Raw genomic sequence first — 27,732 nt, 5'->3', positions numbered from 1 at the left:
CACAAGGATGGACCTCTTCACACTAATTTACTCTATTCAGAAACTTTGACACATGGAAGAGAGTCTACAAATGCTAGCCATACTGGATAAATGACCACTAATCTTAAATAGTTCACTCAAAAAAAGAATATTTTAAAAATAAAATACAATGAGAGCATTCAAACAGTATTACCTTGCATGGAGGGAATAGGTTATTTAATAAAATGCACAGGGCCAGACACAGGACACATCCCTATGAGTTGCTGGCCAGGGAGGCCCCAGAGGTCCAAAACAACACAGCTAATTGCCAATGCCCTAGATATCCACAAAGGCACATGGGAAGACCCTATTGCTAATGGCGTAACTACACAATTTGGCTGGAAGACACACAGAAATCAAACTCAAACTGAACACAAAGTTATTGCCTTGCTAGCATTCTTTCAGCACCAGAAGATGTTGTGCAGGCTGTTGGGGAAATAAAAAAGCACGAATTTTCTTACCTAGACCTGGACCCTTCGTGCTACATCACTGAACTGATAGACAAGGTTCCCGTGCTGGTGCATCTGTGACATGACTCTTCTTGGGTAAATAACTGCATTCTGATTGGGGCTGAAGTCGGCTACAAGGCAGTAACTTCGTGCCTGGTACTGAAATCCTGGTCAAAACTCATTGCTGGGGAAGTCATAAGTCCTTGGGTAGAATCTGCTATAAATATTTTACTAAGTGGTAATGTTGTCAAATTGCTTTCTACACATTGGTCTTTATGCCAATAGACCTTGCTACTCTCTACTTTGGTCAGAGAATCCTCCCCTAACTCACCACCCAATGGGCAGCAGTTAATGCTAAGATGCATAGCTGCTCAAAGAGTAAGAAACTGAGTGTTCAACCCTAATTAGGACATCGCTCCCACTTCACCCTCACCACCACAACTATACCTCATGCCCAAGACTCAGCAAGTATCACAAGAGGCAGAAATAATGTAAGAGCAAGATTGACTGGGAAAAGTTCTGTAAAATGTTAATTTGCAGGCTTGACCAGGCCATTGTGCACAGGAGTGGTGCCAGCTACAGTCGTCTGGACAAGACCTAAGCAAACACCTGCACGGACTGGTGGTGTGCTCTCCGGATCACACCCTTACCAAGGAGCTCATCACGGCTGCGAGATGCTGGGACAGGAAGTATCATGCTTTTCAGACTGTGTGACCACTGGGAGATGGCACATGCTTTACTGGATGCCCCACATCTATACGCTTAGGGACAGCAATGACTGGACTTGGTAGGCCATCAAAAAGAAAGAGGACTGGAAATTAGGAAGGGATCATGTTGTAAGGTAGAAAGAGTTAGAGATGAGAAATGAAAGGCAGATATGGTTGTGCTTCATTATGTGCATACACACACACATACACACACATACAAACACACATAAGCACACACACACAGACATACACACATATACATGCACATACACGCACACATACACACACAGAGACATACACACATACACATGCACATACACACACACACATACACACACATATTCATTGGAGATTTAGTAGATATGAAGGTCTCACAAATGAAAAATTAATAAAAGAAAAAATGGAGTAAATAATTGCTTGGCCTATAATTCACACATTTAATACAATAAACAGAAACAATTCCCAGAAGATAAACTTACAAAAGAAATTGTACAAAATATTTTAAATAAAAGATTCTTTCTAGATCTTTATTATGAAAATACTAAAACACTTTGAGTAAAGCTGTTATGTATATAGTTTTCAAGTTAATAACCCCCTAGTTTATAAAAAATTCAACTTGACCTGAACTGTTCAACTTGTTCCTTGGCAAAAAGCAACTAATACACTCCGTTGATATATTTTTAAATTACGGATATACATATGCATCTGTGAAGGCATGAGTACTGAGGCCCTCGGAGAATAGAGGTTCAGAAGCCCTGGAGCTAGAGTTCTACAAGTGTGTAAACTCCTGACACGCTGACACAGGTTCTACAAGTGTGTAAATTCCTGACACGCTGACACAGGTTCTAGGAGGAAAACTTGGAACTACTGAACCATGTCACAAGCCCTGTTTTGAAATTTCTGAAGTTAACATTAACAGAGAATCAGCTCTATACATTCAAATGGTAATCTGGCAAAGCACATCATGAACCAAATGGGGCTGTCTTCTTAATGAAGCACATATATGATGGTCTAATACCAGATTTAGTTTGCAACAAAACACTGAGTTTTTTGGACTTTGATAAGGAGAATGATTATTATGAGCATAACCATTTAAAAGTATTTTCAAGTTAAGTTTTTCAAAAAAGCATTGGCTCCACAAGCAATAAGGGTTAAGGACTGAAACCCAAACAAAGACATTACATGGTGATAGTGTGGAACGACACTCATGGGCAGTTTCCATGGGAGAGAAGCGATAAGACAGCAAGCACCCGGCTCAGCAAAGTAATGGCGAGTCACGTCTCACAAGGCCTACTGCGATTTTAGATAATATGAAGTGACTTAACATCAAAAACGTACTTGCTTACTTATTTCCAAGGGTCAAGTCTATATTCAGTGATGTGAGGGACAAGACTGGGAGCGACTGCAAATACCTGCTGAGCTTCACACAAGAACTAATCCACAGGGGAAAAGTGCAGCTCACATAGGAGAGAAACTTTAACATGATGCTAGTTTTGTCGGCTGAAACCAAGTTGTAATGCAAAATACTTAAGAGTTTTAGAATGACTAATATGTGGCAAAATTGCACTGACTTTAGAATGAAACATTCAGGGGCTAGGAAGATGACTCACTAGGTAAGAGTTTGACATGAGAATGTAAGGACCCGTATCTGATGCCTGACCTTACTTAAAACTGGAGGCATAATCTTCCGACCCCAGCACTGAAATACAGAGACACGGGATGTCTGACCTTACTCACCAGCTACTCAGTAGAACTGAACTGCTGAGCACCAAGTTCCATGACCAAAAATAAGGTAGGAGTAAATGAAGCAGATACCCAGCACTAATCTCTGACCTGTACAGGCATGTCATGTACGTGCACACAGACAGACAGACAGACAGGCAGGCAGACAGGCAGACAGAGAGACAGACAGACAGACAGACAGACACACACACACACACACACACGTACACACACACTCACAAGGGGGCGGGGGAGAGAAAAGGAGAGGGAGAAAGAAGGGAAGGGGGGAGGAAGCAGCAGCAGCAGCAGCTCTCTGAGTCTGAGGGAAAAGCAATAGCTGAGATGAAGGAAGCTAACAGCGTTGTGCTGGTAAGAGGCTCATGCAGTCACTGCGGCTGTCAAATGCTACTTTACTGAGGGTTCTGAGTTTCTGTCCAAGCCCCCGCACCCTCAATACTAAAAGCCAGAAATTGGTTCCACAAAACATTTCCCAGTTGGTTAATTGCCAACCACAGGGAAGCTAATGAAAACCCAAAAATCTCTTCCACCTTCTGTGGACTACAGCAGCAGTATGAGGGTGAAGCAGGCACAGGGAAGACTGGAGAGGAGCTGGCTGGCAGCGGGGTGGGCCAGCACACAGCAGGAATGCAGCTACCTGGAGCTTACCAAGGAGCAGAGCAAGACCCGCAATGGGGAGGGCAGGAAGAAAGCAGCAGCAGCAGTCAAGCCTGGGGTGGAGAGGAAATCCTGGACTTGAGGAATGTAAGCCTTCAGTCTTCCCAGGAAGACCAAGGCTTTAACGTGGAGTCTAATTAAAAGAACACAAGCCCAAGGACAGAGAGCAAAGAAAACAGAAGTAGCAGACAAGGGGGATAGCTTGAGAGGACCTCAGACCAAAAAGAGGTAACTAAAGGAGCATTTAATATTCCCATGGGATGTCTGAAGAATTGTTCGAAACAACAGAGAGCTATTGTTTAGTTTTTGGGGCGATCTCTCCCAGAATCTCTGACCTGTACAGGCATGTCATGTAGGTGCACACAGACAGATAAAGAGACACACACACACACACAAACACACATAGACTCACAAACACACACACACAAACACTCACACACACACAAACACACACACTCACACACACACAAACACACACACTCACACACACACACACAAACACACACACAAACACACACACACTCACACACACACACAAACACACACACATACACACACACACACACAGGGCATGGGGGGAGGGAGAGGGAGAAAGAGAGAAAGAAAGGAAAGAAGAGAAGCAGTCAGGGATGCCAAGTCAGTCATGTCTGAAACTCTCCATGTTTGGGTTTTGCTAGGAGAAGGATGAGGGACTGAGACGGATCTCCCTCACCTTGGCCTGAGCTGTCTCTATGGCACAGACAGATTTCCCAATTCAGACCCTAGTGTCGTAGTCTGGCACTGCAGGTGTGCGCTAGGAGACTCGTGTTATTTCTAAGAACTTTCAAAAAGATTTTTAATGAAGTGTATACCTGGGAAATGAAATCCATGTGTACTGCCCAAAATGAGAAAAGTAACATCAAACATGTGAAACCCTGACACAAGCAAACATGTAATTTAAAGACAGGACACATCTTAAAAGAAACTACATGCACAAGTATTAGCACTTTGTGTGACTGTCTTCCCAACAGAAAAAGCATCACCCACCTGCATCAGGTGTCAAGGGCGCACAGGCCAAATTCCTGCGTCGTGAATAAGTGAGAGATACTCACCCCGTGTTGATGGATATGATTTCTATCAGCGGATTCTTCCTGATCTTTGGCAAATCCAGTCTCGCTCCACCCAACCGCTTCCCACTTTCTTTCTTCTGGCCCAGGAGCCTCACGGAGTGACCTTTGAATCAAGCACAAGACAAACATTAGCCTCACACATTCACTGTCATTAACTGTTTCCAATAAACATGTTCGTGATTGTATTTGATATTTTTCTTCCGGTAAGAAAAGCATCCTAGGAAAGATGTGGTCATTTAAACATTAAAAATACAACAAAAGCTGGACTGATGGCTCAGCGGTTAAGAGCACTGACTGCTCTTCCAGAGGTCCTGAGTTCAAATCCCAGCACCCACATGGTGGCTCACAACCATCTGTAGTGGGATTTGAGTGTATTCATATACATGAAATAAATAAATACATATTTTTAAAGAGAAGAGACTGCACCCTGCACAAATCTCAGACGCCAGAGGAAAACACCAAACGCCATCTGGAACCCTGGTGCACGGAAGCTCCCGGAAAGGGCGGCACAGATCTTCCTGGTTGCTGCCGCCGCAGAGAGCTCATAAGCAACACCCCACGAGCAAACGTGAGCCTCGGGACCACAGGTAAGACCAACGTTTCTGCTACAAGCGACCTGCCTGGTGAACTCAAGACACAGGCCCACAGGAACAGCTGAAGACCTGTAGAGAGGAAAAACTACACGCCCGAAAGCAGAACACTTTGTCCCCATAACTGGCTGAAAGAAAACAGGAAAACAGGTCTACAGCACTCCTGACACACAGTCTTATAGGACAGTCTAGCTACTGTCAGAAATAGCAGAACAAAGTAACACTAGAGATAATCTGATGGTGAGAGGCAAGCGCAGGAACCCAAGCAACAGAAACCAAGACTACCTGGCATCATCGGAGCCCAATTCTCCCACGAAAACAAACATGGAATATCCAAACACACCAGAAAAGCAAGATCTAGTTTCAAAATCATATTTGATCATGATGCTGGAGGACTTCAAGAAAGACATGAAGAACTCCCTTAGAGAACAAGTAGAAGCCCACAGAGAGGAATCAGAAAAATCCCTGAAAGAATTCCATGAAAACACAATCAAACAGTTGAAGGAATTAAAAATGGAAATAGAAGCAATCAAGAAAGAACACATGGAAACAACCATGTATATAGAAAACCAAAAGAAGAGACAAGGAGCTGTAGATACAAGCTTCACCAACAGAATACAAAAGATGGAAGAGAAAATCTCAGGAGCAGAAGATTCCATAGAAATCATCGACTCAACAGTCAAAAATTATGTAAAGCGGAAAAAGCTACTGGTCCAAAACATACAGGAAATCCAGGACTCAATGAGAAGATCAAACCTAAGAATAATAGGTATAGAAGAGAGTGAAGACTCCGAACTCAAAGGACCAGTAAATATCTTCAACAAAATCATAGAAGAAAACTTCCCAGGGCTGGGGATTTAGCTCAGTGGTAGACCGCTTACCTAGGAAGCACAAGGCCCTGGGTTCGGTCCCCAGTTCCAAAAAAAAAAGAACCAAAAAAAAAAAAAACTTCCATAACCTAAAAAGAGAGATACCCATAGGCATACAAGAAGCCTACAGAACTCCAAATAGATTGGACCAGAAAAGAAACGCCTCCCGTCACATAATATTCAAAACACCAAACGCACAAAATAAAGAAAGAATATTAAAAGCAGTAAGGGAAAAAGGTCAAGTAACATATGAAGGCAGACCTATCAGAATCACACCAGACTTCTCGCCAGAAACTATGAAGGCCAGAAGATCCTGGACTGATGTCATACAGACCCTAAGAGAACACAAATGCCAGGCCAGGTTACTGTATCATGCAAAACTCTCAATTAACATACATGGAGAAACCAAGATATTCCATGACAAAACCAAATTTACACAATATCTTTCTACAAATCCAGCACTACAAAGGATAATAAATGGTAAAGCCCAACATAAGGAGGCAAGCTATACCCTAGAAGAAGCAAGAAACTAATCGTCTTGGCAACAAAACAAAGAGAAGAAAAGCACACAAACATAACCTCACATCCAAATATGAATATAACGGGAAGCAGTAATCACTATTCCTTAATATCTCTCAACATCAATGGCCTCAACTCCCCAATAAAAAGACATAGATTAACAAACTGGATACGCAACGAGGACCCTGCATTCTGCTGCCTACAGGAAACACACCTCAGAGACAAAGACAGACACTACCTCAGAGTGAAAGGCTGGAAAACAACTTTCCAAGCAAATGGTCAGAAGAAGCAAGCTGGAGTAGCCATTCTAATATCAAATAAAATCAATTTTCAACTAAAAGTCATCAAAAAAGATAAGGAAGGACACTTCATATTCATCAAAGGAAAAATCCACCAAGATGAACTCTCAATCCTAAATATCTATGCCCCAAATACAAGGGCAACTACATATGTAAAAGAAACCTTACTAAAGCTCAAAACACACATTGCACCTCACACAATAATAGTAGGAGATTTCAACACCCCACTCTCATCAATGGACAGATCATGGAAACAGAAATTAAACAGAGACGTAGACAGACTAAGAGAAGCCATGAGCCAGATGGACTTAACGGATATTTATAGAACATTCTATCCTAAAGCAAAAGGATATACCTTCTTCTCAGCTCCTCATGGTACTTTCTCCAAAATTGACCATATAATTGGTCAAAAAACAGGCCTCAACAGGTACAGAAAGATAGAAATAATCCCATGCGTGCTATCGGACCACCATGGCCTAAAACTGGTCTTCAATAACAATAAGGGAAGAATGCCCACATATACGTGGAAATTGAACAATGCTCTACTCAATGATAACCTGGTCAAGGAAGAAATAAAGGTAGAAATTAAAAACTTTTTAGAATTTAATGAAAATGAAGGTACAACATACCCAAACTTATGGGACACAATGAAAGCTGTGCTAAGAGGAAAACTCATAGCGCTGAGTGCCTGCAGAAAGAAACAGGAAAGAGCATATGTCAGCAGCTTGACAGCACACCTAAAAGCTCTAGAACAAAAAGAAGCAAATACACCCAGGAGGAGTAGAAGGCAGGAAATAATCAAACTCAGAGCTGATATCAACCAAGTAGAAACAAAAAGGACCATAGAAAGAATCAACAGAACCAAAAGTTGGTTCTTTCAGAAAATCAACAAGATAGATAAACCCTTAGCCAGACTAACGAGAGGACACAGAGAGTGCGTCCAAATTAACAAAATCAGAAATGAAAAGTGTGACATAACTAGAGATTCAGAGGAAATTCAAAAAATCATCAGATCTTACTACAAAAGCCTATATTCAACAAAACTTGAAAATCTGCAGGAAATGGACAATTTCCTAGACAGATACCAGGTACCGAAGTTAAATCAGGAACAGATAAACCAGTTAAACAACCCCATAACTCCTAAAGAAATAGAAGCAGTCATTAAAGGTCTCCCAACCAAAAAGAGCCCAGGTCCAGACGGGTTTAGTGCAGAATTCTATCAGACCTTCATAGAAGACCTCGTACCAATATTATCCAAACTATTCCACAAAATTGAAACAGATGGAGCACTACCGAATTCCTTCTATGAAGCCACAATTACTCTTATACCTAAACCACACAAAGACCCAACAAAGAAAGAGAACTTCAGACCAATTTCCCTTATGAATATCGACACAAAAACACTCAATAAAATTCTGGCAAACCGAATCCAAGAGCACATCAAAACAATCATCCACCATGATCAAGTAGGCTTCATCCCAGGCATGCAGGGATGGTTGAATATACGGAAAACCATCAACGTGATCCATTATATAAACAAACTGAAAGAACAAAACCACATGATCATTTCATTAGATGCTGAGAAAGCATTTGACAAAATTCAACACCCCTTCATGATAAAAGTCCTGGAAAGAATAGGAATTCAAGGCCCATATCTAAATATAGTAAAAGCCATATACAGCAAACCAGTTGCTAACATTAAACTAAATGGAGAGAAACTTGAAGCAATCCCACTAAAATCAGGGACTAGACAAGGCTGCCCACTCTCTCCCTACTTATTCAATATATTTCTTGAAGTTCTAGCCAGAGCAATCAGACAACAAAAGGAGATCAAAGGGATACAGATCGGAAAAGAAGAGGTCAAAATATCACTATTTGCAGATGACATGATAGTATATTTAAGTGATCCCAAAAGTTCCACCAGAGAACTACTAAAGCTGATAAACAACTTCAGCAAAGTGGCTGGGTATAAAATTAACTCAAATAAATCAGTTGCCTTCCTCTATACAAAAGAGAAACAAGCCGAGAAAGAAATTAGGGAAACGACACCCTTCATAATAGACCCAAATAATATAAAGTACCTCGGTGTGACTTTAACCAAGCAAGTAAAGGATTTGTACAATAAGAACTTCAAGACACTGAAGAAAGAAATTGAAGAAGACCTCAGAAGATGGAAAGATCTCCCATGCTCATGCTTGGCAGGATTAATATAGTAAAAATGACCATTTTACCAAAAGCGATCTACAGATTCAATGCAATCCCCATCAAAATACCGATCCAATTCTTCAAAGAGTTAGACAGAACAATTTGCAAATTCATCTGGAATAACAAAAAACCCAGGATAGCTAAAACTATCCTCAACAATAAAAGGACTTCAGGGGGAATCACTATCCCTGAATTCAAGCAGTATTACAGAGCAATAGTGATAAAAACTACATGGTACTGGTACAGAGACAGACAGATAGACCAATGGAATAGAATTGAAGACCCAGAAATGAACCCACACACCTATGGTCACTTGATTTTTGACAAAGGAGCCAAAACCATCCAATGGAAAAAAGATAGCATTTTCAGCAAATGGTGCTGGTTCAACTGGAGGGCAACATGTAGAAGAATGCAGATCGATCCATGCTTATCACCCTGTACAAAGCTTAAGTCCAAGTGGATCAAGGACCTCCACATCAAACCAGACACACTCAAACTAATAGAAGAAAAACTAGGGAAGCATCTGCAACACATGGGCACTGGAAAAAATTTCCTGAACAAAACACCAATGGCTTATGCTCTAAGATCAAGAATCGACAAATGGGATCTCATAAAACTGCAAAGCTTCTGTAAGGCAAAGGACACTGTGGTTAGGACAAAACGGCAACCAACAGATTGGGAAAAGATCTTTACCAATCCTACAACAGATAGAGGCCTTATATCCAAAATATACAAAGAACTCAAGAAGTTAGACCGCAGGGAAACAAATAACCCTATTAAAAAATGGGGTTCAGAGCTAAACAAAGAATTCACAGCTGAGGAATGCCGAATGGCTGAGAAACACCTAAAGAAATGTTCAACATCTTTAGTCATAAGGGAAATGCAAATCAAAACAACCCTGAGATTTCACCTCACACCAGTGAGAATGGCTAAGATCAAAAACTCAGGTGACAGCAGATGCTGGCGAGGATGCGGAGAAAGAGGAACACTCCTCCATTGTTGGTGGGGTTGCAGACTGGTACAACCATTCTGGAAATCAGTCTGGAGGTTCCTCAGAAAATTGGACATTGAACTGCCTGAGGATCCAGCTATACCACTCTTGGGCATATACCCAAGAGATGTTCCAACATATAAAAAAGACACGTGCTTCACTATGTTCATCGCAGCCTTATTTATAATAGCCAGAAAATGGAAAGAACCCAGATGCCCTTCAACAGAGGAATGGATACAGAAAATGTGGTACATCTACACAATGGAATATTACTCAGCTATCAAAAACAACGAGTTTATGAAATTCGTAGGCAAATGGTTGGAACTGGAAAATATCATCCTGAGTGAGCTAACCCAATCACAGAAAGACACACATGGTATGCACTCATTGATAAGTGGCTATTAGCCCAAATGCTTGAATTACCCTAGATGCCTAGAACAAATGAAACTCAAGACGGATGATCAAAATGTGAATGCTTCACTCCTTCTTTAACAGGGGAACAAGAATACCCTTCGCAGGGAATAGAGAGGCAAAGATTAAAACAGAGACAGAAGGAACACCCATTCAGAGCCTGCCCCACATGTGGCCCATACATATACAGCCACCCAATTAGACAAGATGGATGAAGCAAAGAAGTGCAGGCCGACAGGAGCCGGATGTAGATCTCTCCTGAGAGACACAGCCAGAATACAGCAAACACAGAGGCGAATGCCAGCAGCAAACCACTGAACTGAGAATAGGACCCCCGTTGAAGGAATCAGAGAAAGAACTGGAAGAGCTTGAAGGGGCTCGAGACCCCATATGAACAACAATGTCAAGCAACCAGAGCTTCCAGGGACTAAGCCACTACCTAAAGACTATACATGGACTGACCCTGGACTCTGACCTCATAGGTAGCAATGAATATCCTAGTAAGAGCACCAGTGGAAGGGGAAGCCCTGGGTCCTGCTAAGACTGAACCCCCAGTGAACTAGTCTATGGGGGGAGGGGGACAATGGGGGGAGGGTGGGGAGGGGAACACCTATAAGAAAGGGGAGGGGGAGGGGAATGTTTGCCCGGAAACCAGGAAAGGGAATAATACTGGAAATGTATATAAGAAATACTCAATTTAAAAAAAAAAAAAAAAACCAACAACAACAACAAAAAAGAATCTGTTTTAAGGACTGACTGACTACGCCTGCCAATGCTGTTCACAGGATGTGCACATTTGGGAAATGCTCAATGTCCTTAAAAATAATCTCACAGGTGAACACGATCTATACTGACCAGATAGGACAATGCAACAGAAAGAGCTTACAAGGATATTAGGACTACCTGCTGTTTTCTGACAATATTAAGACATATGGACAGTAACTCACACTCTGTTAAAACAGTCTGAACAAGTATTTTCTATAGTCACCTGCTAGTCAACTATCCCCACTCTCCTCCTTCCTTTGCAGCCTCACTCACACTTTCATGTCATATGTGTGTATGTATATACATAGACGTTTACACATATGAATGTATGTGTGTATATGTGTATGTATATACATGTGTGTGTGTGTGTGTGTGTGTGTGTGTGTGTGTGTGTGTGTGTGTGTGTGTGTGTTTGTGACCCACTGGTACATCCTGGCCCTCTCTCAATTCATGTACAGGCAGACACAAGTGGGTATGTCAGGCCCACTCCCATCTCTTCAGTGTGTTTGCACACCTTCTAGTCAACTCAGAGGATTTGGGGAGTTTCTCTAGGTTCCCACCACTGTCTCACAAACTGGAATCTCCTGGTAAAGCCAGGGCTGGTGCACTTGATGATGGACCTTGATTGCATCAAACCAGCCAGTAGCATCAGTGCTACAGAGCCACACAGCTCTCTCCCTGATCATCAAAATCTCCACTGGAACTAACAGTTAGCAACTGAGACACCAGCTCGCACAGTATGCTTTTTCTATGTAGAAAGATCCTGTCCACAACATCAAGAAGGGAAATGCAAGCCGCCTAAGCATAAATGTCGCATACAACTATTCTTAGCCAAACTTCAGTAATTTTCACAATGCTAACGTTTTAACTTATGGCTGAAAGGTTTTGATGAGTTTTATTCGTCTGGCTTTATCATTGTTTTGTGGAGATGTTCTGTGGATCAAAACACATTATCATTCCAAAGGCAAGTCAAATGCAACTGTTTCAAAGCAATCTCTTACCATAAGCTCAAACGATACACAATGTTACACATATGCCCTGCATTTCAGAAAGATGGACTGTTTAAACATCTGAAGAGGCAAGTTTCCAAGACCAGGAACAAGGAAACCATCAGTCAGAGCCCTTGATGCACTAACAACTCAAATAGGAAATGTCCATTCATTCTGACAATGTCTGTTCGAACAGTTATGAATAGTCAAAGCCTACCACGTATGTGGCTAATTAAATCCTACAGATGTTCAAGATAAGATGAACTTCTCAATCAAGGTCCAGCTAATGAAGAGAGGAGCGAGATTGGCCAGATAACACAACAGTTCTCTGAGAAAGTCCAAAAGGTCAAGAATGACTATGCAAAAGGAAAGCCATTTTCATATAAGCTCCAGGCAAATTTCCTCATGTCCTGCCGGGACTCTGTAATATGCAGCCTGCTCTAATAATATTCAATAAATTATTCATCTTCACTATCTGCATATAAATAGAGAAGCGTGCCTACATGCAATGATACGAAGAGTTATTTTCTAATCCAATGACTCGTTAAAAAGTATCATATCTAACAATAGGCCAGTTGGTGTTTGGTGCACCGAGGACAGAAATAGAAAGCATAAAAGTTGTTTGTTATATATAGGCAAAGATGAAAGGGAGGAAGCGATGGGATTTCTTTTAAAAAGGACTAACAAAATGAAACTCCTGTTTTTGATATATTATCCCTCTTTAATGTCCTGTTTCAAAGGAAATTATTGCAAAATGTTCGTCAAACCCACAGGCTATAAAGCAGAGTACACGTGTTCCAAGTTATTTCCTGTCTCATGTGCAGCTATCAATACTGTTGCCTTCAGAAGCAAAACTGAAATTCAAAAACATAAAGAAGAACATGAAGGTATAGCATTAAGAGGAAACAAGGGGGAACAGAAAGGCAGGCTGAAGGAGTGGAGATGAGACGTGGGCAGATTCTTGAAGCAACATATCATGAAAATGAATAAATTAATATATATCTATTCAATATATATATGTATATATAAAGGGCCATAAAGAGAAGACTATAATTGAACACCCACGTGCTACATCTTGGCTTGATCCCTTCTTGTAAGCCACTAGTGTCCAGCACTGTGATAGCAAATGAATGACAGCTAGCACGGCCTGCTGGTATGAGCCTGTAATCCCGGATACCCAGGAGGCTGCAGCAGAAAGATCAGCCCAATGCCCCACCCCACCCCCCAGACTAGTTTACAAGACTGTCTCAAAAAGTGAATGTCACCCATACTGCCAGGGAAGAAAAAGATGACAACAGGTTGGGATGTATTTTATCACCTTTCTTGTGAGAATTAGGGGAGAAGGAGGAAGAAAATAGAGACAACAGAGGTTAACAGGAACAGACAGTAAATGATCCATATTAAAGAAATTACAAGATGGAGTGAATGATGTTCGGCACGACAAAGCTGAGTCCTAACACTCTTGCTGAAGAGAAACTGATAAAGAAGGAGCGAGATGAAATAGGAGCTACTGCAACACAGGGAAGAAAGAGAAGTGACGTCACATGGTGACGGGACCCACGAGAGTGGGGAACTTAGCGCGTCCTCTCTTTTCCATTTCAAATATAACCACACTTCGTGTCTCTATATAATGACCAGATATAGCTGAATAGATTAGCCATCTTCAATAAATACTTCTCTAAGCTATTGCTTTTAATTATCACTTAAAACTCAAAACTGTGAAAGCGAAATTCAATTATAGGCTCTAAAAGATCTCAGCTGCTATTTATAGACCAACTTCAAACCACTGATTACATGATGGTTTTTACATTAGAACTAATTCACTGAAAATTTTCATGAAACCATTTATTATTACCTATTAGGTGAATTTTGAACCCAAAAGGTAGCTATTTAGGACTCACTTCATAACTCTAAACCTGGGTCAGAGAAAGCCAAGCCGCCCTACATGATTGGGGCAACAGCTGCTACACACACTGCACTGACACTCAGTGTTGTCTGTGGATCGAGAGCAAACTCTGATGAAACCCACAGTTCTGAAGGCCTTCATGAGAGGAGGACGGCCACCCAGGTGTCTGATCAGTGAGCCTGTCAGAACGGCCAGTCACAAGCCAGCACATACAGTGAAAGAATGTTAGAAATATGATGACCTCCCAAACATGTGTTTATTAACTAAAGCCTACACACCCATCTCCTCTCCCTTCTCACTCTCACAGATTAGCTTGGAGAGTCATTATATGTTGTAAAAACATCAACAATCTGACAAGTGGGATTTCTTTTGTATACTTTTGTCTTTCATTTCTTTTTTTTTCTAAATACTCTGTAAAAATAGCCAAAGTTTCCTTTAGAACTTCATTCATCCCACCTATTTAGACAGCAGGCTACTGTTTCCTGATTTCTTAATCTCTCACTGACTGATGACTTTGCACAAATGTAGACCTAGTAGGCACACAATAAAAAGGCAGAACTGGGGGCTGGGGATTTAGCTCAGTGGTAGAGCGCTTACCTAGGAAGCGCAAGGCCCTGGGTTCGATCCCCAGCTCCGAAAAAAAGAACCAAAAAAAAAAAAAGGCAGAACTGAATTCTAAGCAGTTCAGCCTCCTGAAATACGTACTAGGAAAGCAATCCAAAGTGATATGGGAGCAGAAGGCACAGCATAGTCAAAGTTGCTCTCCACTCCGTTCAATATAATTCCTCATATGCAACACTTTTGACGGGAAAGGGCATGTTCTGATATCCACAACAGAAGTACGACCCTGCCTTCAAATATTTTCATCTTGAGAAATGACAAATAAGACGAGTTCAGCAGAAGCTACAGCTTCCTCACAAGTTGAGGCTGGAAAAGAGTATGTAATACAAAGCTGGCTGAACAACTCATGAACCTCTTCAGCCATGGAGAGGAGGCAGCATGAGCCTCAGGTAGGACTTGTTGGTAATTCGAGTAACAGCACTTACTTACAGAAATACTAAGACGGGGCTGGCGAGAGGGCTCAGGGTTGGACTGCTATCATTCTGGCAGCGGATTTGTCTGGTTCCCCAAACATACATCAAGCAACTCACAACTGCTTATAGCACCAGCTCCAAGTGGATCCAAAGCCTGTGACTTCCTGGGGCACCATGAAAATACCCAAATGCTAACATACACATACATGTGATTAAGAAAGGAAAGAACTCAAAGCATAAGCCACACTGGAAAAGGACGTACTGGCGGGCTCTCAGCTCAGTAGTTTCTAGACCTTATCAAAACATAAAGAACACAATACTCTTGGCTACCCACCAGAACTTGCTAGTAACAGCTATATACTTTGGTCACAGGATTTGGAGAAATCAAGCTGGTACTGACCTAGAAGCTTTCTCCCTGATGACTAGCTTTCATAATAGCAAAGCTGTTAACAGGCTGCTGGGCGAGACATGGCAGCAACACTTTTACCCAGCAGTGAACCTGCAACGATGACAGGCAAAGCAAGATATGCCCACTAGTGCAACCGTGGCTCAAATGTTATAGGGATGAGCAATCGCTTTCCCATGATTCAATGCCTGCTCCACAGGAGGAAGCTCATTCTCTACAGATCAGTGCAGCTTTCAAGGCTAATCAGAGAAACATCTTAGTGTGCTGGAAGACAGTTTATAGAGACTCACAACGGATCACAGAACAGGAAGCTGACTCTGTGGAGTGCTTCGTCATATACGCCATGTCTATATTACAGTTCCTCCTCCACAAGCTCAAAAAACATCAAGGAAGACGAGATAAAATGGCTGTAAGGGCAAGTGGTCAGGGAAAAATGAGGCAAAATAGTCTCTTCTGGACATAACAGGGCTGATGGATTCACAGTAGCTGTGGCTGCCCACACAAGACCTGTATAAGAAGAGTCTACTCAACCCTCCAGCTTGGATAGCAGAAGGGTATGTGAACCTCCACCCCCGCTGAGGAGCTACTGACAGTGAATGGCTGCCAGGGGAAGGAGAGTTTCTTTAAAATGTGGCTGTTGGGGCTGGGGATTTAGCTCAGTGGTAGAGCGCTTACCTAGGAAGCGCAAGGCCCTGGGTTCGGTCCCCAGCTCCGAAAAAAAAAAAAAATGTGGCTGTTAGGTTGACCATAATCCAGTGACAGACCAATGCCCATGAGTATTCAGACAGCATTACAGACTCAAGGGGTAGTTAAAAAAAAAAAACAAAAAAAAAAAAAACAAAACAGAAGAGTTGGAGGGAAGATAAATATGTAACAAAAACACATTGCATGCTTGCATGATATTCTCGAAGAATCAATAAAAAACATACTCTTTAAGATTAATTAAGTTAACATTTTAAAAAATAAGATGCTATGAAAAATTAGACAGCACAGTTTAAATCTCTGCAAATCTGAAGATGATTTTATGTCAGAACCTCATGTTGCACAGAAAAATACGCCTGCCTTATACCATCAAAGTGAGAGCCTGGTGTGTGGACACTGAAAGCTTTGCTACAACAGGAGGTTCCTAGCGATGCTCTGCTCCAACGCACACTAGTAGACTTAGCTTATGGTAACTAAAGTTAGACTAAACCACAGATTGCTATGAGATTGAACCTACACAACATGTCCTCTAGCTCTAACAGAAATGCCTTCTGCAGGTAAATTACAATACACTGGTATTGTATTGTATCTTATATCTTAATTATGCCTTCTGTAAGCAGAGATGCCTCTTATGACAAGGGAAGGAGATGTGTGTGGGGTGTCAGTTATCTGCAATCTAACTCAACTGTCCATTCAAACTATCAATAGCCAACAGGCCCCTGACCCTGAATAGAAGCCTCTCAGGCCATGGCCTTCCCTGCTAGGACAGACTTTCCCATTAGAAGTTTGTTTAAAAAGCTGCAAGGTTGTGATATTTCCAACGATAAAGGGGTAAGTGCTTCTGTCCTGGTCTGGGTGCATTTCCTGCTGGAGAAATCACAGGAGTGGAATAGATGACTTTAGGAACCACTGAGACAACTTTCTTATCTTTTTTTTTCCTTACTTATTCACTTACACATCCTGCTCATGGCTCCCCTCCCGGTCAGTCCCCTACACACACACACACACACACACACACACACACACACACACACACACACAACTTTCTCCCATCTCCCCGAAATTTAATTTTTAAGACTGAACCCCACAGGGATAGGAAGATGGCTCAGAGGGTAAGAGAATTTGCTGCACAAGACAGAAGGTCTGAGCTTGGTTCCTCAGCACCCATGTAAGAAGGCAGGTGTGGCAACCTAAGCCTCTAACCGTAGCCCTGGGAGAAGGCAGAGACAGGAGGATGGCTATGGGTTCCTGGCCATCACCGAAGCCAGACACAACAACAACAAGCTCCAGGCTCGGTGACAGACTTTGTCTCAGGGACACCCATTAGAGTCCCCTCCTGCTATCTAGAACACTGAATATGCAAAACACATCTTCTGTGTCATAGTACACTCTGCTAGAACTACAACTGGTTGCTAATTTTCCTTAAAGCATCAAGTAAAATGCCTGTCACCAGAACTACATCCCATGGAAAAAGATTTATTAAGAATGGGCATGAAGCGACCCCGTGGTGGAAAGGCACACCTTCTAAAAATAATGCCCGAAATAGCATTTATGAAATAAGAATAGAGAAAGCTCTCAAGCATTGGTTACAATCAAATGGTCAATCAAACATCTTCTTAGGAGTTTAGTTTTAGAACTCTGATGGTGATGATGAAGTTTAAGGATTGTAGTTTCTACATGAGAATATGTGTGTCTCTGGAGGTGACACTCTCCTGCCTGTAGTATGTACCAAGGAATGCGAGATTCCTCGTGTCCTTAGGAAAATGCACAACAATGTTCTTGGCCTATCGACTGACAATAAAAACTATAGAGAGTGTAATTTATGTAAAATTTCAAGTCAACTTTAACACATGCACATAAAAAAGAACTTCCCTTATAGAAACTCTTTGCTACCTCCTTGCTTATACTCAGGATTCATCTCCAGTTTCAATGAAGAAACCCTTTTGCTCATGTTCTAATTTAAGTACCTTAACATCAAAGCAAGACCAAAACATTCTACTGAATTTTTTTAAAAAATGAATCAAATCTTTACTAACTTCCAGACACCAAAAGGTTCTCCATTCCCCAGAGAGAGAGAGAGAGAGAGAGAGAGAGAGAGAGAGAGGTAAAAAGAAGCAAAAATGTAAAGGAACAAAATGTGTGAAGAGGACTTGAGGACAACAGGAAAAAGTGAGAGGCAAAGTTACACTGGAGGGGGATGGGTTTACAGTCAGCAGGTCCTCTCCTCCTCACCTCCCTCTGTTCACTTCAAGCAGCTTCACAGAAAGAACACAGAAAGAACACGGGCTTTGGAACCAGAGAGCGAGGTTTCAGACTCAGGGCTGCCCAGTGCAGCACCAGCACAGCAAGGCTTCCTGCAGCATGCAAGGGAATTAATGTCTATGGAGAAGATTAGCTCTGAAGAGCTGGACAAGGTGCTATTCCAGTTGCCACAGTAATTAATGCAAGTGTAGTCCAACCAAGACCTACCGTGTTAATGATGTGAGGAAAGTTTCGTACGCTGCAAGTGAATGTAATCTTCCACTTATATAAAAAACTGACAATGAAAATCAATTTTGGAAGTGATTTGTTACCTAAGTAATTAAAGTATTATAGATTCAGGGTGATGCCTATGAAGTCACTCATGTGCAGTGACTGGAAGGGAAAGAGAGGCAGATAAAGACCCTCACCAGATCCTGGAAGGCTTAACATGTGTGCAGGAAGCTAGGAGAACACCGACTGCTTCCCAAGGACCCTAAATTACACCCAACCATGGCAATGGCCCACAGTGCCAGCAGCCCAGAGAAGACTGACAAGGCTAACCTCCAACACGAAGCTTAGCAAGGTTATGATCAGCCAGCCTAACCATTTTTAGTCTTGTTAAAATAACACATGGGAAAAAAACTTTCTGTGTGGTGTGTGTGTGTACAGGCACACACATGTGCACATGCATGTACTGCATATTCACGAATGCAGGTTCACAAAGTGTCTGAGGACACATGCATAGGAGCCTGGGCATGACGGGGACACTGAAGGACAAGCACAGTTGCGCAGGTGTCACCATTGTTTTGAGTCAGGCTCATTCATAGATAGGCCTGAACCTTGTAATGGAGATGGGCCAAGGCTGGCTGACAAGAGAGCCCTAGGCATCCATCTATGTCCATCCACCTTCCCCGAGCCTGGTTTACGAGACATGCTACCATGCCAACTTTTCCTCTGGGTGCACCCAGGCTCGCATGGCAGGCATTTTGCTGACTAGATTGTCCTCCGGGAAGCATATGAAAAGTATGCTGCAGCTATGTGTGTTAGGTGAACATGTTTTGTTAATGGAGTCAGAACCTGCTGTATTTTACAAGCAAGTCCTTTAGAATAAAAAAAATGAAGTTTATATATATATTACAAATTTGTTATGGGACTGATACTTTACCATCTTTATCATATGATAGAAAGCAATATGTTGTAGAGATCAGAACATGGATCTCAGAAACTGCCACATCTCAGCATACCACATAGATAGCATAAATAATCAGTAAAGACATTCGAATTGAAACTGGCATCAGTAGATTTCACCATGTCTTTCATTAAAATTATTAATGAAAATCTTCTTCCGGCTCATCTTCCCCGATAACCAGACAGTGTGTTTTACAAGGGAGTTAGCATGTAAGTCAATATTTAAGCCAGGAAGAAAGGCAGGGCTATTTCTCTATCAGGTAGTAGGATATTTATTATCATCTGTGTTTACGTTAGCATACAGAGGAAGAAATTCATCATGACTAGGGCATTTTCATACATACTTGTACCCTTCATACCCTCCCCAAGCCCCTTACGCCCCACAAAGCTAGTCAGTCTCTCTGTCTCTCTCTCTGTCTGTCTCTCTCTCTCTCTCTCTCTCTCTCTCTCTCTCTATATATATATATATATATATATATATATATATATATACACATATATAGATATAGATAGATAGATAGATCTATATATATATATATCTCCTGCCCACCTTAAATTTAGTTTTCATGGTCCCATATCTGGTTACCTAACTCGTACTATCCATCAACAAATTTGTAAACACACACACACACACACACACACACACACACACACACACACACACACACCACTTATGGAGGCAGATGACCCAGTGGGTAAATACACTCATCACCAAATCTGACATCCTGAGTTCAATTCCTAGGGTCCATATGACGGAAGGAGAGAGTCACCTTCCCCATTAGCTACATATCATCGGACACCAAAGAATGTGGATCCTAGTGGATGCTAGAGAGGAACTATCGATCGCACCAGACTCCAGAGACTGAGGATTCGACTAGATACTAGAAAGCAAGGATCCTTTTGGGATCCAGAGAACACAGGTTTTAATGGACAACAGATTGAGGGTCCTCCTGGGCACCAGAGAACAAGAGTACCTCTGGGTACCAATGAGAAGAGAGTAGCTCTGGATACTAAGCAATCTAGCACATAAATCCCAGCCTGGGTGGACACAGACGAATGTGGAAAATAGCTCTGGGGAGGCAGCCAGAGGTTAGAGAGTTCTGTTTGGGACATTAAGATAAAAGCAAAGCAGCTGAAAAGTCTATGGAAAACCTTTAAATCCTCTCCCGCTGCAGCTGCGGCCACTAAGCATCTGAAAACCAATGTGCCCAAAGGCAATCAACAAATGTATCAGTGCTATGCGGGATGGGTGGCGGAGGGCTGCCGATGTGTGCAGAAACACAAGGTACAGAACGTGTCTTTGCAAATTAACATGAGGACAGAGCCTCACTCCCAGACTTCGGTTAACTAAGTGAACTCACTCAACCTCTACAAACTATGCCCCTGTCTCCAACCCTCTCATGATATTGTTCGCACTGGGCTCATCACTTTTCATCCTCCAAACAGCCAATGAGGGTTCCCACCGACTTCATCTCATACCTTCTGTTGTTTCTCACAACCGCCCTCAGCACAGCCTCCCCAGTGACCCTACACTGGCCAAACTCATTAGTGAGAAGGCAGTGAGAAGGCGTTCCTCATCACCCTGGCCAGGGGGAGAAAGGCCTCTGTCAGCTACAAAACCCTTGTCTTTACACACTTCCGAGGAAGCTCAGGTTGAATTCCACCTGGTTTTAAAACCCATTCAATTTTCTCAAGAAGGTTTAGGTTCACAGGTAAACTCAGCACCTGCACCCAAATGCATCAGTGGTAGCTTTCTTAATGTGACCTGTCTTTAGGGGTCACAGGGGTCACAGGTGACCCAAATTTCTTCTGGGTCTTTCTCACTCACCTCTTCCCTACATATCTAACTACAGAGGCCACAGATCCTGTTGCCACCTCTACAGTTGCCCTCTTCCAGAATGTCATATAGTTGATACCACGTAGCATTATTAAAATCATTTTAATAACACTAAAGATTGCCTTATTTTACTCTGCAAACCCTCTGTCTTTCAGGACTTCATTGCTCATTTTTTTTAGTGTTTAACAAATTTTAAGGAATTATGAGCAAATTCCCTGATTCAGTTGGGACCTGAACTATACATATAGCCAGGGTGATGAGGAAAGGCTTCTCACTAATGAGCTGGGCCCAGTGTGGGTTCAGAGGGGAGGCTGTGCTGCTAGAAACAGTAGTAGAGATGCAGCGATGGGAACTCTCACTGGCTGTTCACAGGATGAAAAGTGATAGCTCAGGGCTAGCGATATCATGAGACGATTGGAGACAGGGGCATAGTTTGATAGGTGCACTTGGCAGGGGTGGACGCTGAACCTGTGAGGCTGATTGATGGATGATATACACACACACACACACACACACACACACACACACACACACGACTTTTATCATACAATGATATTCTTTATTTAAAATATGCTCACTAAGTGTTAACTCAATGGCATACCAAAATTTCAGTTCAGAAGCTGCATCTTACATCCCACATTACCTTTTATTGTTTCCTCCACAACTTCTACCACACGATCTATCTGCTGAACCTGAAAAGGGGGAGAGATAAGAAGTCAGAACATTTCTGGTGAAGTCAAAGTACATTTTCAAAGAACACTGATGTAGGTAAAATTAAGTTTAGATTAAGTACTATGTATACACACATAAAATGGATTAGATAAAAATATAAGTGTTGATATAGGTTTTACTTGAATTACCAAATTATATATACATACATAAAATTATAAGTAGAAAAGATAGATGATACATAGACAGATAGAAAGAACCATTGATGTATGTTTTACTCCACTTGCCTAATTAAATATATACATTAAATAGATAGATGATAGATGATAGATAGATATAGAGATAGATGATAGATAGATAGATAGATAGATAGATAGATAGATAGATAGATAGATAGGATGATAAACAATAGATAGAAAGTAGATAGATAACCAGAATTAACCTATGGGGCTGTCCTGGGAAAGAGTATAGTGTGACTGTTGCCATGAGCTGTGTATCCTCTTGCATCACTGTTACTAGGGCTGGAACCATGACCGCAGAAGAAAAGACTCAGAAAGCTCAAACAGCTTCTAAGACTCATGAGACTCCTAACCCAAGGTTAAACACTGGGAAAATGGGATGGCTTTAACTTGTAGCCTTAGTGAATTTCCCCCTACGCTGGAGTGGAATTTACCTTGCTTTGTCAAGTAACCCTGTAATAAAGTAGTAAACTCACTATCGTACTAAGGGTAAAATCGGCTGAATTGCACAGCTGACTATTGTCAGAGTCTGACCTGGCTGGATAGACATTTGCTCTTATCTCCTAATAAACAGCCAGGTAATAGCTATCCACGTAAACTCAGACTGAATCATAAACTAATTTTAATCAAAATATGTTTCTTCCTTCAAAGCTTCAAGTTGCAGGATATAAAATGGCAGATTACACAACAGAATATTAAAGATAAACATGGGAAATCTTGTGCTTTATTATTTCAAATTTTAAAACCTTTGCAGTGAGTTAATGCCTTGTGCTGAGCACCATATTCAGACCCAGGTACCCACAGACAACATTTTCAACATACAAGTGACCGGGGAAGAATTCCTGGAGTGCAGCAGAAACACAGAGAAAGGAAATCAAGGGAGTGAGGGAGCAGAGAGTCTTCTGAATAAAGGCATGAAAAGCCACTAAGAAAACCGAGGGCCACAGAGGAAGTCGGAAAGAAATGAAGGCAGCACAACAAGTAAATCACAATTCAGAAGTTAGAGAAGTTCTTTAGAATAGCTCAAGGCTGACCATCTAAATGTTCTCCAAGTATCTGTGTTCTCTCTCTCTCTCTCTCTCTCTCTCTCTCTCTCTCTCTCTCTCTCTCAAACACACACACACACACTCTCTCTCTCTCTCTCTCTCTCTCTCTCTCTCTCACACACACACACACACACAAAGACAGAAAGAAAACAAAACAATGAGCTCAGGAAATTAAAGCAAGCGCGGTAAAAGAAAATGGTAAAATATGATTAAATCAGTACATAATACCGCCCACCTCAGAAAAGGATCTTGGATCTTACTACGTAGCTCTGGCTGATCTGAACTTGTAGAAAAGACTAATCTCAAACTTAGAGACCTGCCTGCCTCTGCCTCCAGAGTGCTGGGTTAAAAGCGTTCCCTGACAAACATGCCTGACTTACCTTCTATTTCTGCTGCACAAATGAAATAACTCATTATGAAAACTAGACACTCAGATTCCTTCTGGAGTGTATGCATGTCTTCTCTGTGGCTGTTGTCATTGACCGTAACAGAGGTTTTTAGACACATAGACAAGGAAAAACCAAGAGGCGGGTGTATACATCATTGATGCAACAGGGTCCACTGTGCTGGTTTTACCAGCTGCCTAGCATCCCATTCACTGAAGAGACCATATGCACTCATCTACACCCTACTGATAAAACAACAGCGCTATCACACCACAGTGATGTGGTCCTAAACCAGGATGAGAAGAACCTTTTACACCAGATACGTTAAAAACACATATGACAGCTCTGAAAAATATTTCTTTATCCTCAGTGTCTCACACACAAAAAAATGGAGAGGTGTGTAATCACAAACCACGCGCTGTCTCTGCCTGCTCTCAGGCAGGAGCAGCCTGTGAGTACTACTTCTGGGTATCAAACCCAGGAGGAGCACTTTGGAAACCTCAGGAAAAGATGTAGGCACAGTGGTAACAAGTCACAAACAAGGATATAGATAACGTAATGCATTATCAATAATTTATCTAGTTTGGTCTACATAACTATTTTTAAACAGTTTAAATGCAAAGAGAAGAAAGGTTGTGGAGAAATGTTAAAAATAGGACGAACATTTTTGGTTGTGAGCCTAGCATTTAATAGTTGAGCCAGGAAAATTGGAGAGCAGAGGGACCATCTCTGGGACAAGCCAGAGACCTGGGATAGGGAAGTCCCTAGGAGGATATGGGGGTGACCCTAGCTGAGATTCCTAGCAGCTGGGGATATGGAGAATGAAGCGGCCACCTCCTATAGCCAGGCAGGACTTCCAGTAAAAGGAGGGGGAACACCAAACCACCCACAAAACCTTAGACCCCAATTTTCCCTGTCCACAAGATGAGCAGGGATAAAGATGGAGAAGCGATTGAGGGAAAAGCAAATCAATGACTTGCCCAACTTGAGACCCATAGCATGAGAGAGAGCTAACCCCTGACACTATTAATGATACTCTGCTATGACTGCAGACAGGCACCTGGTGTAAACTGTCATCAGAAAGCCTTCATCCAGCAGCTGATGGAAACAGAGGAGAGACTCACATCTAAACATGAAATGGAGCTTGGGGAGTCCTGTGGAAGAGTCAAGAGAAGGAGTGAGGGAGCCAGAGGAATCAAGGACACCACAAGAAGACCTACAGAGACACCAACCGCAGAGCATACAGGGGCTGACCTAAACCCTCATTTGTAGCACATGTGCAGCTTGGTCTTCATGAAGGTCTCCTAACAATTGGATCAGAGGCTGTCTCTGACTAGGACTCTGCTGCCTGCCTTTGGATCCCTTTCTCCTAGCTGGGCTGCCTTGTCTGACCTCAGTACAAAAGGATGCACTTAGTCCTGATGCAACTTAATGTGCCAGGATGGCTGGTATCCAGGAAAGGGAGAGGCTCCCCTTTTCTGAGAAGGAGAGGTAAAAAATGAAGAAAGGGGGAGTGAAAGGACAAGACTGGAAGGAGAGGAGAAAGGGGGAGTGAAAGGGTAAGACTGGAAGGAGAAGAGGGAGGCGGGATGTGATCAGGATGTAGAATGAATCAATCAATCAATAAAAAATAGGACAAATAATTTTAAAAAAACAAAAGGTTGACAGCATAAAAACCAAAACATAACTATTAAGGAACAGGACTGCAGTCCTATGACCAAAGTATGCTATACACATGTAGGAAAAATGTCACAATGAGATTCATTCCTTTGGAGAGAAAAAGGAGAGAGGAGAGAGAGCAGAAGAGAACTAGAGAGAGGCGGGGGAGGGAGGTTGAAAAGGGAGTGAAAGGTGGAAACAAGACTAGCATGGAAAGTCTCCTCCACTGAATCAAGGGGAGGAGAAAACAGGACAAGCAGAGCAGGAGCACCTGTAGATGGCACAGGAGAAGCAAGTGGCAGAGACGAGAGACAAACAGAAGAAAATAGTGGACTCTGCAATGGGGCTCAGATGAAGCTTGAAAAACACATGAATAAGCAGAACCAATATTTAGAGGAAGGGAGGGAGGAAGGATGGTGAAAGGAAAAATACAGGTTTTAATTAGTGGGCTCAGCTCTTCAGTACCTGTGAAGAAAAGTGCGGCCGGTGTCTGCTTATAGAAACAGGGTGCCGAAACAGCGTGCAGGTGATTCCCACTGGAGTTGACCCAGAAGGAAGTGCAAGTTTGGGTAAGTGTAAGTCACAACACACATAGGGACTCGATTGCCCAGGATTTGGAGAGAGGTAGGAGGCAGAGGTCTTGACTAGATTGTGTATAGTATAAAGATGAATTACTGAGCTATCGGTTGAGAACAGTGGATAGCGGTGGGGGGGGGGATGAGAAAATATGAAATAACTCACTAATAGGGCCTGAACAATACTGTCTTCGTATGTGCTTGGAAAAAGAAGGGTTCGGACGGAATCCAACACTCGCTCTTATAGCACACAAACAGTAAGGAAGCAGGGAATGGTCTAGCGTGATGGACATTTGTTACAATATGTCCATATATTTAAACTATGAGCCCAATAGGGAAACCAGAAACACCCCACGAGAACCTTGGATAAAATGGTGGTTTGAGATGGATTAGAAGGATCCACCTCTCTTTGGGACACTGAGGCAAGAAGTAAGCAATATTAGAGTATTGTTAACTACTTTTAAATTAATGTTAGTAATTTAAGCATTTATTAAAGTATCTGCGCAATGTTTGTTTTTCATTTAAGCCGAGATAACTGAGGCCCAGACAGTTTAGATCCTTCCCTGGTGTCCTGGCTGCCTGGAGACAAGCAGCCAGCTGGATTACCAACTATGCAGAACACCTACCCAGCAACCACACAGGCTCGCCCAAGCAACTGCAGCTCCAGAGGGCATATCCCCAGACAGGACTGATTCAACTAGCTTGCAGCAAACTTCTTACCATCGAAGGCTCTAGCCTTTCCTCTGCATGTCCAGATGAAGGTCTGTGACTGGTTAATGTCTCTGACTGACTGTGCCATGACTGTATAAACACTCTTGCTCTATCTCTTCAGGGACTAGGAGGAGCCTACCTTCATGTTGATCAGGAGACTCCCATCTGTGCTGCTCCCAAATAAAATTAACCTTCATGAAAGACTCGCCCACTGCGTCCTTTGCCTATGGTTACCTTTATCATCCATCAGTAGACTGGTAACTTAGAGAAGCCAGCTGAAACAACGGCAAGGCAGCAAAGTCAGCGGCGGTGGCTACCACCCTGGTGGCAGCAGGAACAACAGAAATGGGAAGAGACCTAAAGCAGTAAAGAAAGTGGCCATGGCAGAAACCAGAACAAAAAAGAGAGACAGAGAGAGAATGAAAAGTTCCAAAGGGAAGATGAGGGTTCCGCATATAGGGACTGTTTGAAAGCTATGGGACAGCAGTGAGTGACATCTGCTGCTGCTCTTGCTGCTGCTGCTGCTGCGGAGGAGGAGGAGGAGGAGGAGGAGGAAGAGGAGGAGGAGGAAGAGGAGGAGGAAGAGGAAGAGGAGGAGGAGGATCCTTGCAATACAATCCGACATTTCCTCAGTTAAACACAGTTATTGTATAACCCAGCGGTTCTCAATCCATGCAACAGAAATGAAACATATACACACGAAACCTGTGCACAGTGTGCACAGCAACGTTTTTATGGCCAAAGACTGAACTGTCCACCAACTGATAATGAAGTGTACACCAAGAAAGAGATGGGAACAAGGAGACACCTACATG

At 42.3% G+C, this 27,732-nt stretch overlaps 1 protein-coding gene across 5 annotated transcripts in view; it reads right to left on the bottom strand.

Annotated features, from left to right (window-relative positions):
* Cdkal1 (CDKAL1 threonylcarbamoyladenosine tRNA methylthiotransferase) overlaps window positions 1-27,732 on the bottom strand; it is a 553,071-nt gene that overhangs the window by 369,577 nt on the left and 155,762 nt on the right. For all 5 annotated transcript variants that reach the window (XM_087591039.1, XM_087591037.1, XM_087591038.1 and 2 more), the window contains 2 exon segments: window positions 22,276-22,324; window positions 4,663-4,783 (listed from right to left, as the gene is read on the bottom strand). In XM_087591039.1, the coding sequence (XP_087447165.1) occupies window positions 4,663-4,783; window positions 22,276-22,324 (170 nt within the window).

This window comes from Rattus norvegicus, chromosome 17 (assembly GCF_021556685.1).
Source record: "Rattus norvegicus strain SHRSP/BbbUtx chromosome 17, alternate assembly SHRSP_T2T, whole genome shotgun sequence".
NCBI lineage: Eukaryota > Metazoa > Chordata > Mammalia > Rodentia > Muridae > Rattus > Rattus norvegicus.
Note: the sequence above shows the minus strand (reverse complement) of the source record. Positions and strands in the feature narration are given on the sequence as shown.